We start from the raw sequence: 13,811 nt of genomic DNA on the forward strand, positions 1-13,811 counted from the left end.
GAACATTTATGTTATCTTTGGTAGTTTGAGTCCAGTAAAATCTGGTACGGACTTAATTCATGGCATCAGAAACCATGTTATGATGGATTTCTTAAAAATTCAGCTGGCCTATTCACATTTCAGTCACATGGTATCCTACTGTGAATTCAAAGCATGATTTGAATGAAAAAAAGTAAGCTGTTAGCCTTTTGATTCATAAACTTAAAGTTTAATTGAATACAGCCTTTTATTTAAAAGTATAGAGCTATTTTTTTCATAGTGAATTGACCAAAAATAAAATGCAAAATTAGTATGAAGTAATTTCAAAGCATTTATTGATTCATTATTTTAGATAAATCTGAACTAAATATACTTGAAATATTCACCAAAGAAGAAGGGAAAAATGACTTATTTTGTTTGGCATACTCTAGTCTAATGAAGTGGTTAAGTGTTTTATCTATTAGGACAATTTTCTAAGACAAGGGTCTAAAATTCATTCAAATGATTCATTCAAACTTAAAAACTGAACTCATAAATATTGAGAAATGCATAACTACATGCATAGTTGTTTGAATGACCTAGAGAATACAGTCTCTGGCCATATAACAATATTTTGGCTAAGGACTGGCAATAGTCTTATAAGATTATGTTATCATTTTTGTTTGCCTGAGTATACTGTGATATTTATATAACAGTAAGATTGCCTAAGGATGCATGTCACAGAATTTGTCCCATCTTTAAGTGATGCATAACTGTATGCTTCTGATTATAATGTTGTAAATTTTACTTTGAATTATAAACCTAATGCTTTCATGCTTTCATTAACCTACTAATAAGGCTTAGAAATATTGAATTCTTTCAACAAATATTAAGTTCCTACTAGGCACCAAGCATAGTTCCAGATATAAATTATACTAAAATGAGTGAAGGAAACAAAGGCCTGGCTTTTTTTGAATAGTAACAAAAATTATGTGGAGAATAATGTCAGAGTGTGATAGGAATTATGAAGATAAATGAGAGTAAAGATGTAGAAAGTCATGAAAACCACTGTTTAAAGTTAGACTATCCAGGAATTGATTGTTTAACCAGTGGCCTTGATAGGTTGAGACAGAAAACCTCAACAATCTTTGGTTGATGAACACCCCAGGCTGAGTAAACACTATGTCAAGTGGGAGAATAATTGTCTAATTTGAGAAACAGTACGAGGGCCAGTAGGGGACTCAAGGTGAATGAAGATAAAAAAGTTGTTAGGGACCAGACTGTGTGTCTTGGCTCTGTAAACAAGTTTATATTTTACTCCAAAGTATAATAAAAAAAAGCTATCAGAAAGTTTGATCAGGGGAGTACATGCTATGATTTATGTTTTACAAGAATTCCTTTGGAAAGGAACTATACAACTTGTGTGTGGAGACAAGAGAGAAAAACTGGGAGAGAAAAAGGGAAGGGGTGACATTGTACAAAAGGAAATAGACTCATTACCTGACTTATCTAACTTTAACCCTCTATATCACATTTAAAATAACCTTAAAAAAGAAAAATAATTTTTTAAAGCATTCCTTTGGGTGCCTTGTGAAAGCATTAACTTTGAGGAGACAGAAATGGAAGCAAGGAGAGCAGTTTGGGGTTAGTGAGGTAATCTAGAAGTAGGAATTAGGTGTTTTAGTATAGGAGACATAATGGTTAAATAATTGTATTTGAGACTAGGCTTTTCTGATTGGACTGGTTTTAGGATGTCGAGGGATGAAAAGAAAAGGCAGAGGACTACCGATGAGGGCAGATAGAGGTTACCTCAGAATGGTAAATAGAGATGAGATAGGGAGAGAAAGCTGAGAATTCTAAGAGCAGAAGAAGAATCGAGATTACTCAGAGGTGTGGGTTAGGGAACTGAGAACATTTAGAACACAGAATGCGGCAGCAGAGGAAGAGTTGGCATGGTAGGAGAGAGGGAGAAGTGGGAGCATCTGGGAAGGGAGGTCTTATGTGGTACCGACTCATGTAAGGCTCGAGGCAGCCTGGCTCTATTATTGGAAACAATTTGAGCATTTCTTTTTATAAAATCTAGTTTTCTTACTCAGCAGTAAGAAACCATCAAAATGACTTTGATTGTTTTTCCCCACAGTTAAGCATGTTAGTGATTATTTCTGTATACAAATCTCCACTCAGATATAAATTTCCACTTGTACATTTTTTTTCATCAAAGCAGTCTTGCCCTAAGAGTTTTAGTCACATATAATTTCATTTCTTTGTAAAATGCGAAGCAAGAGTAAAGGTTCATGCATATTCTTTAGTTAACATTTTGAACGATCAAAATTTGTGTTTATAACTTTATTATTAAAGCTGAGATTCAGAAGTCAAGGGAAGACTGGGCCTTAGATAAATCTATGTCACGTTGCCAGTTTAATACTTCATGGCTGAAATGTCTTTGCAAAATTAAATTTAATCATTTAAACTAAATCCATGCACTGGAAAAGAACACCTGTTTGTACATTATTCATGGGCAATGTCTGTGTTGCAGGCTAGAGGAAAGCCAGATGCCTCCATAGCCAAAAATAAATATTGGGTTTAAAGCCATCGATTTAATAAGAAACCTATTTAATGTAATGTTATATATTTTTTATAATTGGGACACTTAGACTTTTGTATTTTTTATATTGAAACTTTAACTCTCAAAGGTAAAGTTGGTCCTACTTTCAAACTTCTTTTTTAATTAATATACATTAATAGTATAAGGAAATTTCATTGTTACAGTACCACAAATGAATACAGAAGTATACTTTGAACAAGTTTACTCCCTTTATTATGTTTCCTTCTGTTTTTCTCCTACTCCTTTATTTGGTGTAACTAAACATTTAGTGAGCATTTTCTTTCACTGTAATTGTGTTATATACCTACATGTGTTTTTACCCTTTTAATAATCTCAGAAATTTGAGATTTGAGATTTGAATTTCTCAGGAATTTGAGGCACAGAGAGGTTTTATAACAGGATCAAGGAATCACAGCTAATAAATAATAGAACAAAAGTTTTTATTTTTTCTGCTATCTTAATAGTGAACTTAATTTCTGCTCTTATTTATGTTCAACTTTTATGTTTTTAATTCTTTTGAAGTATGCATTTAAATTTTTGATAAGAAATGTAATTATTTTACGTATTCCACATTTATGCTTTTATGTTTTGACAATAGTGAAATTTGAGCGTAGAGCCTCATATTTGTTAGGCACATGCAGTTGGATCATGCTGGAGGAGGAAGGTTAGAGAGACTCAGGCAGTGGCCGAGGAAAGAGAACACCTTTGTTTCAAGGATGCTTAAGAGGTAGGATTATTAGGATTTGGTGACTGATTATCCACAATCTATATCACTCTACACTTGACCCATGCCCTTTGCCCTTTTTACTTTATTTTTCAAATAGAGACTTCCATTTTTACCCAGGTAAGACTGGACAACGATCCTCCTATCTATCTTTTCTGTGTAGCTGGAAAGATAGCTCTATGCCACCAAGATGAGCTGTTTTTATTGGTTGAAGTTTAGCATCTCAAACTTTGTACCCAAAATGGCCTCAAATTGTGTTCCTCTAGACCTCTGTCTCCTAAGTAGCTAGAATTGCAGTGTGAGCAATCATGCTTAGCCGATTGATGCCCTTTCTATGTTACACCACAGTTTTCATTTTAAAGTGAAAATTATTTCTACAGACAAAAGGTATACAAAAATTTCAGGTCAAACTTTATGCTTTTCTGTGTAAGGGTTTAGGGTGTCCTTGGTTCTTCCATACTTTCTGAAGCTTACTGCAGTGAACCATTATGTAGGCTGGAAATGGTTTTGCTTTGTCATTTTAAAATTTTTGTAAAATCTACATCTTACTCTTAGTATCTTTAAACCCTGAAGCTATAACATTAAGTAGAGTTGTCTTTTCCAATGAGAATTCCCTTATGTACCCCATAGTGTCAGTATGAAAGGGTGGAACCCAGGTTTGGAGGACTGGAATGAGACTGAGGGCTTCCTGATGCCTTTCAGCCTTTCAGAAGTGACATGAATTATTGACGTGAATTTCCTGGAGTGTCTGCAAAGGTTAAATAAAGGTTATGTTTTCTAAAATAATGTGAAGTTTTCAAAGAACATAAAGTAGCTTATTATTTTTACATATTATCTAATCAGAGATTTAAATATAGAAAATATAGCTAACATTTATATGGCATTCATCACAGGTCAGGCCATGAGTTCTTTGTGGTTGTAATATATAGTCATACTGCTAAACACTATGAGGTAAATGTCCATGTAGAAGAAAACTGAAATTCATAGCATTCAAATTAATTGCCCCAGATTTAAAGCTAGTAGTAGCAGGTATAGGCTTTAACCTAATGCCTGCTGCCTTTTAAGCCTGTAAATATTGGTTCTGTGTATTATATAAATGTGTTTCATGAATATTTTGTACTTATTTATGTATTTACTTCTTTCTTGCTATAACCAATGATGACTAAGTATTTTTAAAAGCAAGTTTAAAAAGTTGCTTTAAGGGATACCTAATATTTATTTAAAATCCCACATGTTCTGATAAAAATTAAATCTACATGAAAACTTTTTAAACAGATGAGAAGCTATTTATTTTTTCATTCCATTTAAATGCTATTTGAATAAAGTATACTTTTCTAGCACAACTTTCTTTAGATAAAACGTGAGGACTGTATAATAATCTGTAGCTAGGAAAGAAGTAAGATATGACACTATAATAATTTTTTAAACCAAAATCATACAATAATTTTAGGCACTTATGAATACCAGTACCTTTCCCCCTGGCAGTATAGAATTGGGAGGGTAAAATTACAAGTAGCATTCCAGATGAAAAGGCCCACAAGCAAAAGTGCTTGTTAAATCATGGCATCTTCTCAGGCACTTGCGCTTTTGCAATTGAGTCCAGTGTGTATTCTACAAAAGTAGGAAGAGTGAGGAAAGGGGTGGGTAGGGAAGGAAAAGGTAAAAATGTTGAAAGGTCTGCCATTGATAGAAACACACTGTATTCATGAACTGCTTTGTTAAATGGCAACTCCTTTGCATGACTACAGACAGACAGACAGACAGACAGACAGACAGACAGACAGATAGATAGATAGATAGATAGATAAAGGAAATATAAAGCTGTAAAGTGATGAGTTTATGTGTCTTTTTGTGACATTGACTTTTGCTTCCCTCATAGTACTTTTTTTTTTCTTTTTGGTCACCTATGAGGCTTGAACTCTGGCCCTGGGCGCTGTCCCTCAGCTCTTCAGCTTAAGGCTAGTGCTCTACCACTTGAGCCACAGTGCCACTTCCCGCTTTTTCTGTTTATGTGGTGCTGAGGAATCAAACCCAGGGCCTCATGTATGTGAGGCAAGCACTCTATCATGGAGCCACCTTCCCAGCCCCTGGGCTTTCTTTCTTGTTTTGTTTTGTTTTTTGTTTCTGTTTTTTTTGGGGGGAGGGGTTGGTTGTGGGCTTTGAATTCAGGCCATGGGTGCTATCCCTGAGCTCTTTTGCTCAAGGCTAGTGCTCTACCACTTTAAGCCACAGTGCCATTTCTAGTACTGTTTTTTCTTTTACATATCTCAGGGATGTCTGTGATATGAGAAGAAAATAGGGACCTTATTTAAGAAGAATTGTCACTATTTAATAAATTATTATGTTGGCTATTGTATAAAATTGTATAAAATGCATAAAAACAAATTTTCATATTATTAAAAGTAAATTTGCCAGGTGACCTAGAGAAATAAAGTTTCAATATTGGATTTAATACTCCACAATGTTTTTAGTGAAAAAGTTTAAATTGAAGAGCTATGTTTTCATACTGCATTCTCTTTTTATTTGGAAATTCTGTTGCCCTCATAAGTATAATGTATTTGTAACTAATACTTATTTATAAAATGTAAAGGCCAGGGATCTATATTACACTTCTAGTCTCATTCAGGTTTTGGTTGTATACCTCTATGCTTGATATTATCTTTCTCTATGTATTCATGGTTCTAATTATTTGATTAAATTCTTTCCTTTGCTACTAGAATGTAAGCTCTATGTAAGCACACTCCGTTTTGACTTATCCAAATATCTTGAGATTCTTCACAGATCCCAGAACATAGAAGATTACTAGCTGTGCGAGTAAGGGTTTTATGTTATTTAAACCTTGAAATATATATAGTACAGCATTTGACACATACTTAGTGTTTAGTAAAGATTTTTCTAAAACAAATTGAAAATATGACTTATATACAAATGTTGTTTATAATACTTGAAAATTTTAAAATATAATAGGTTATATATAACCTTAAATATTTCATATTGTTCTTTAAATTGATAGCTAATATAGTAATAAGTAATATACTTTTTAACTAATATATTTATATATAATATATAGTTATGTGATATAATTTGAGTGCTTCAACATGTGCCAGGCACCATGCTAAGCTTTTATTTAATATCTTGATTTAACTTTAGAACACTTCGTTTAGGATTTAACATACTCATTTTATAGAAGAGGTGGCTGAGATGCAGAAAGGTCAAGTGATTTATCTAAAGCCATAAAGTTAGTAGGGAAAGTTAGTACTTAAGACTCTATAACCTATCATTTCAGCAACCTTACAGTCCTATGTAGTGTACAAACTGGAAAATTTTAGGGTTACACATGATAGTTAAGCGTATCAGTTGTTAATGTCTAAAAAGTGTTATATAAATAAAAATGATGAAAGGAAACCTCTTTAAATAAACAGTAATAAGTGATCCAGTAATTATAATGGTTATATTAGTGATTATAAAAAGAAGCTTGAGGATGCTTTTTCTTGAATTACTCTGACTTGGACTTACAACTCATTTATGTTTCTTGTAGGTTTGAGTGGCCGTTTCTTTGTCACTACTCTGCCAGCATTTTTTCAGTAAGTTTTGTTTAATGGTTTTGCAAATATTAGGAATCAGTAGATGTATACCAGGAATTCTGAGAGTTTTCCATGACTATCACTCATTTAGCATAATGTTTGAGGAGAGACAGACTGCACTGCCCTGAATGATTGCTGTTAGAAGAGAAGAATGCCTGAAGTGTTGTAGAGAAAGAGGACATAATTTCAGGCAGGGAAAAGGTGGGAAGCATCATGTTTTTTCTGTAATATAGAAGGTGAGATGATTCTTAATAGACTAGGACAAAATTGGAAATGTTTTTCTTGATATATGAGAAACATGTATATGCATGCCCAGAACAAGAGACAACTTTTGAGAACTATAACTATTTCTATGTGGCTGGCCCACAAGATGCAGTTGCATCATGCTGGATGAGGAAGGTTAGAGAGACTCATGTAGTGGCAAAGAAAGAGAAGAGGTTTCAGGGATGCTTAAGAGGTAGGATTATAAGGATTTTGATGGCTGATTAGCCACTAGAGGAAAGAATCTACAATGACTACCAAAGGCCATTGATAACTAATAAATGTGGCCAGCCTGCAAGATAAGGAATACTTAAAATTAGATGAAACTTTGGAAGTAGGGGCCAGAATGACAAAGAAAGTATGGAGTACTTATTCCAAGTGGGGGAATTTAGATGTCAGGATCTAGAACCCTGGTTGAAAGATCTGAACTAGATACACATACTGGGAATTCCTCAACGTTGAGGTACATAACAACTAAAATATATCTAGAAAAAGCACATGCAATGGGAGGAGCAGCAAGTAAAGAAGGGGCTGACCAGCATTAAGATATATGTCAAGGAGTGGTCATAGTAGTAGGAAGAAAACCAGAGAGCTTCTATTGGCATTTGTGATCATTCATAACAAGCCTAAGACCTTGAACTCCATCCATGGGACTGGAAAAAACCAAGAAGCTAAAGTAGAAAGGAGGGCGTAGTAATAGATAAATACTAATAACAGGTATAAGAAAAGTGGTAGAAAAGTACAGGATATAGCAGTTAGGAGTCATTGGAGACTATCAGTTTGAGCAGGCTAAATGGAATTGTGAGCACAGAGCCCTCAGTCTCACTGAGTAATGCGTGAGTAATGAAGGGAAGAAAATAGCAGATGAAGATCCTGTCCTGTGGAAGTTTGATGGTGAGAAGATGAGAGGAAAGGCTAAAGATAGAGGTGAGATTAAGTATTTTATTGTTGATGATGATTTTGAAGAGAGGGACTTGAATGACATATTTGGAAATGTAGGTAGAAGTTTTTGTTTGTTTTTTAACTGATAGCTATGGCTACTATGCTATTGTGAGAAAAAAAATCAAAATAACTGGTAAAATAAAAACTAATAGAAAGTAATCTGTCCAGATGAACACTGTCAAAAACTTTGGTAATAGTTACAAATTGTACAGTGAAAAAATAAATGTGTAATGCCTTCCGTTTGGGGATTTCTCATTTATCATAGATTAAAGCTTATGTATGCCTTCTGATTTATACATAATTATATTCTTTTCTTCATTTGAGTGAATTTAAAATTTCTCTAGAATTCATATTTATGACCAATACTTATTTTTATTTTTACTATCTTTCATATTTTGATTTATTGACATTCTACTTGTTTTTATAATCTATAGTGCAAAAGATGGGATATTTCGACGTTACCGTGGCCCAGGAATCTTTGAGGATCTTCAGAATTACATCTTAGAGAAGAAATGGCAATCAGTGGAGCCTCTGACTGGATGGAAATCTCCAGCTTCTCTAACGTAAATTGTTACTATTTTAATGATAAAGTGTAATAAGCAAAACAATAGGTATCACATTAGCCTAGGACCCTAAAAGCCTACATTTGTCTTTATATTCTCTTCTGGTTATCCAGATCCCACATGCCCTTGATGGGCCTTGATGGGTAATGTTTCTGGCTTTGTGACCATGTGTGTTTCAGGTCACTGAAATTCCAGTTTACTGGAAAATTTGGTAGTCAGATCTATAAGAGTAACAAAAAGCCTTTCTTCCAGCTTTTATACTAAGCCCTGCTAACCTTTTTCGTTCTATAATAGGTAACAAATTGCCACTCTTTCTTCCTTTTAAATTACTGATGAGATAAACTTTCTTTACTTTATGAAAGAATTGTTCTTGTACTTTATGTGGAAAATGAAACCTGTGGTATAATTGGCTACTATACTGCTGGTGTTATTTGTGGTCATCAGTGGTAAACTGTATGATATTTGGTGAGGTAGATCAAGCTGAATTCTAATAACTTCACAGTTTTCATTTTGAATGGCATGGGGAATAAATCATCTAGTGGTATCATGTTAATATTCAGGAGACATATAGTTTACTCTAAAAGCAACTTGCCTCTGGCATTTAATTGTATAAGTTACTGAGCACCAATGATTTTTCAGTGAATATTCTAGGTGTTGAGGTATTCATCAGTGAATAAACAAAAATGGTTACCCCACTCCCTTCAGATAGCTTTAAAATGATTAAGACAGACAATAAAAAAATAGCTGAGGATACAAAGAATCCTTGACTTGGAAACACTTTTTCAAAAAAACAACATGCTTTACTAAGAGAATTAGGAGTCTTGGGCTACTTTAGATGAAAGGGTTAGGAAAGGCTTCTCTGAGGGGAAGATGAGAAATAAAATATGCAAAATAACAGGTAAAGAGCCACCCTAATTTGAGAAATAGTGATCAGAGTGTATAATACAGTGAATGTGAGGAAAAGTAGCATAAATGTGAGTAAGAGAGGCCAGCTGAAACCATATCTTATAGGACCTATGGCTGCAGGGGGTCAAAGTTACTCAGTATAAGTGAAGAGAAACAAGATTGGAGAGATACAGAATGGATCAGTTAGAGGGCTTCTGTCTAGCCCTCAGGTGATAGATTGTAGAAGAGTAGCAATAGATAAGTTGGAGAGATAAATGGATTTAAAGTGTTTGTTTGACTAAAGACTTTCTGGAGGTAGAGGGGAGGAGGACCGAAGAATCCTAAGTTAAATTTTCTGGCTTCCTGTTTCAGTACTTGGTGGATCTTGGTTCTGCACTGGATTGGTTTGTTTTGAAGTGCACACTTTTAGAGCTGTTGAATTGAGTGCATGGGGATGTTTCCTTCCAGAATTCAGGAATACAAAATGTAAAACATTTAGATGATGTCTAAAGTGGCAAGAAATATTTAGAAAGAGAGAAAAAGTGAGGTCAATGTTTTAGATGGATCCATGAGCTACCCTTCAAGTAGGAAGTTGAGTAGAGAATAAGTCAGCAAAAGAAACTAAAAAGGAGTGCCAGTGAGGCAGGAGAGAAAATGTTGATAGGCCATTTTCCAGAAGGCAATGAAAGGTACACAAGAGGAAGGTAGCAGTCATTGTGTCACTTGGTTCCAAGAGGTGAAGGAAGATCAAGTTCAGGTCTCTGACAGGACATAGAATGAAACAAAGATGAGATCATCATAGCTTTGACAAGTACTGGTGTGCAGTTATGAGGACAGAGCCAGGTTTTAGTGGGTTAAAGATAAAGCCGAGAAATAGTGCAAGTGAAACTAATCTGGGAAGAGATTGGTGCATGAAGCTTGAAGACCCATATTAAGTGTAGGGTTAGTGTTTTTAAAAAGTAGATGTGAGTAGAACATATTTTCATGCAGAAGAAAACTGATCCAGTATAAAGAAACAGATATATGGCTAGTGCAAGAAAAAAAATATGATGACAGAATCAAATCAGTCAGACAAAATGGATCAGGGCTATAGCACAAATGGAGGAATTGAACTGTAACAGGACAGATAGAGTTTCCCAGGGAAACAAGAGAAGGGGAGTATAGGTGTATATCAGGCTCAGATTTGGTAGTGGAAAGCTAACAGAGATTACATCATGGCTTCTGATTTCACAGTGATATATGAGCTTCCATTGCTTGGGGAGCAGAGATGTATAAAGTTTAAAGCAAGGAAGAAGGAAATGAGCTATTATGTCAGAGCCTTAAAAATACAGTAGGACCGGGCAGTATTCACTTAGGTTTGGGAGTCAGTTTTGCATGTGGGTTCCCCAGAGATACTCAGCTGTGTAGGATTTAGGTTTTTGCTGGGTATACAATGAAAGGAGAGAGGGCCAAGCGATTGAAATGTGCTTGCAGTAAACTAGTTCAAAGGATGACCATGGAATCTAACTCTGTAAAAGCAGGAGTGAATCCAGGGGAAAACACTAGGTATCAAGAAGTAGAGGGATCAGTGGAGGGCAGTCTCCCAGACCTGAATTGTGTCTTTTATTTTTTCCATATTGGTATGCACAATCACAGGTTCTCTTCTTTCGTCCTTCTCTTTAGTATGTCTGGAATGGCTGGTCTTTTCAGCATCTCAGGCAAGATTTGGGTGAGTAACCTTACATAATTATTATATTTTCAGGGAAGTTTTTAAAGATAAAGGGTAGTTTTAAGAGTAAGAGAGTAGAGTAGCTAATACCACTAAAGCAACACTGTAGATATCTACTATTTGTGCTTGTGTAATTTCATTTAGCCTATTTATAGAGCATTGGACCTATTACTCAGGTCAAAATATGGAAGTATTGTTTATCTTTACCTTTTCAACTATGTCCCTGTTTTTTGATTTTGGGTTTTATTACTTTGGGGTTTGAGTTTAGGATTTCATGCTTGCTAGCCAAGTACTCTATTACTTAAGCCACTCTGACAAATGTTTTCATGCTGGGTTATTTTTGAGTCTGGATTTTATGTTCTGGTCAGCATTGGACTGTGATCCTCCTATTAGTTCTTTCTCAGTAACTAGGATGACAGATGCTCACCACATAGCCAACCATTGATTGAGATAGAGTCTGTGAACTTTTTGCCTGGGCTGGCCTCAGACTTCAGTCCTCTAGATGTCCATCTATCAAGTAGCCTCTATTAACAAGCTTGAATCACTGCATCCAGCCATATATAATCTTGATTATGTCCCTTGATATGTTCCTCTTATTGGTAGAGGGAGCTAAATTCAATAATTTAAAAAAATTATCCTGAAATTAGTATAGTTCAAACATCAAAAAAATTAGTGAATTCTTATTTATGTCTTTTGTAAGCTGTGATTGTCGATCATGCATGACAGCATATTAATATTCAAATAGTTCATAAAGAGTTTGTTTCTCAAACCCATGAACATATGTTGAGGAAAATTTCAGAACATTTTATACCTCAGTTACTTAATTATCTTGCCTTGTGAGATAGATATGTACTTTAGATATGTTTGTTTTATTTAAATTTTATTCACTGGAGGCTTGGAGTCAATCTATTTTGGTTACATTTTAACTTTTTTTTGCATGTATTACATTAGAAAAAACTAGTATTTTCCCTCTCTGCAGATAGTTTGTTTCATGTGGCTTTCTTGTATTGTTTAGTTATCACTGGGTGATCAGTTTGTTCAATCAAGAACTAAGGATTATGAACTGCAAAGTGGAAGCTGAAAGTAAGGGCCATCTGTAGGATGTTGACATTAAGTTGTCAGATCCATATAATCAAATAGTTGTTTGAGCCTTGATACATTGTACTGTCTAATTCAACAGAGTAATTATAATGAATATCAGACAGCATTGGTAGCAAGATCTAACCATAGAACCTGCAGTAAGTTTAGGTTAAGAGAAAATTTTGACTGTAGATTTAGAAAAGATTAGACAGATGTTGCTTATCATGTTCACAGATTGAAGAGATAGTTTTGCCTTCCAAGACTATATCAGGAGCAATATATCTTTGATGCATTCTAGAATGTGTTCCTTATCTTATTCACAAAGTGTTTGATTTCTGGCCTGGCAGGACTCATTCTGTGACTTTCATTACGTGTGGGAAGTCTAATTCTGGTTTTATTGCCTTGACCAGAATTTCTTTCTTACTCAGCAAGTCCTCCTGACTACCCTACCTGCCTGGTTAGCTCATTCAGCTTCTTTTTGTCTAGGAGTCTTACATTAAAGCATGTAACAGGTAAAATTGAGGACATAGCCTTAACTCTTACGTGTTTGTGTGTATGTGTGTGTGTGTGTGTGTGTGTGTGTGTGTGTGTGTTTTCCAGCCCTGGGGCGTGAACTCAGTGCCTGGGCAGGTGTCCTTGAGCTTTTTTGCTCAGACTAGCACTCTACCACTTGAGCCACCACTCCACTTCTGGCTTTTTGCTGGTTAATTAGGGATAAGAATCTCATGGACTTTCTTGCCTGGGCTGCCTTTGAACTGTGTCCTGAGTAGCTAGGATGATGGGTATGAGTCACCAGCGCTTTCCTCATAGTCTATTCTTAACTCAGATCTAGATCATCAACTTGTGGTGCTCAAAAGAAATATTGCACATGGGTAAGTGAGGAAATGACAAAGAGAGACCATAGCTTGTCTAGAATCCAAAGATGAATTTGTCTTAAAAATGTGGAAGGAGAAAGGAGGAGTTACAGGTCTTGTAAGTCAAAATCATCGATGCCTATCCATGGTGTATTCTATGAATACATGTATAGTTCCTTACCAGAACTCCCTTGCATATATAGCTTGGAAATACTTCCAAGAGAAAATATGGAAGTTATCAGCTGGGAGAAAAGTTATATGTATATATATATATATATATATATATATATATATATATATAATATAAAACAATATCTAGAAAGAAAGTACATAACAATAATTTTATTTGATACTAGAATTATGGCTTATTTATTAAAACATTTATTTCTGTGCTTTCTAGTTTTTCTATCATGAAAAGGGAAAAACGCAAACAATAGCAATAGATGCTAAGATTCTCCTGAATTAATGACTTCTTAAAGTCTTTGAGTTTCTACTTTAGGAATGAAGCTCATTAAAAGCTGGTCTCCTAGGGCTGGGAAGGTGGCTCAGTGGTAGAGTGCTTGCCTTGCATGCATGAGGCCCTGGGTTCGATTCCTCAGCACCACATAAACAGAAAAAGCCAGAAGTGGCACTGTGGTAGAGCACCA

At 35.0% G+C, this 13,811-nt stretch overlaps 1 protein-coding gene across 1 annotated transcript in view; it reads left to right on the forward strand.

Moving 5' to 3' along the window:
* Tmx4 (thioredoxin-related transmembrane protein 4) overlaps positions 1-13,811 on the forward strand; it is a 42,965-nt gene that overhangs the window by 12,209 nt on the left and 16,945 nt on the right. The window contains exons 3-5 of the mRNA XM_013010919.1: positions 6,826-6,871; positions 8,509-8,637; positions 11,185-11,230. Coding sequence (XP_012866373.1) covers positions 6,826-6,871; positions 8,509-8,637; positions 11,185-11,230 — 221 coding nt within the window. The remainder of the gene's footprint in view (positions 1-6,825; positions 6,872-8,508; positions 8,638-11,184; positions 11,231-13,811) is intronic.

Source organism: Dipodomys ordii, unplaced genomic scaffold, assembly GCF_000151885.1.
Source record: "Dipodomys ordii isolate 6190 unplaced genomic scaffold, Dord_2.0 Scaffold13, whole genome shotgun sequence".
In the NCBI taxonomy this organism is placed as follows: domain Eukaryota; kingdom Metazoa; phylum Chordata; class Mammalia; order Rodentia; family Heteromyidae; genus Dipodomys; species Dipodomys ordii.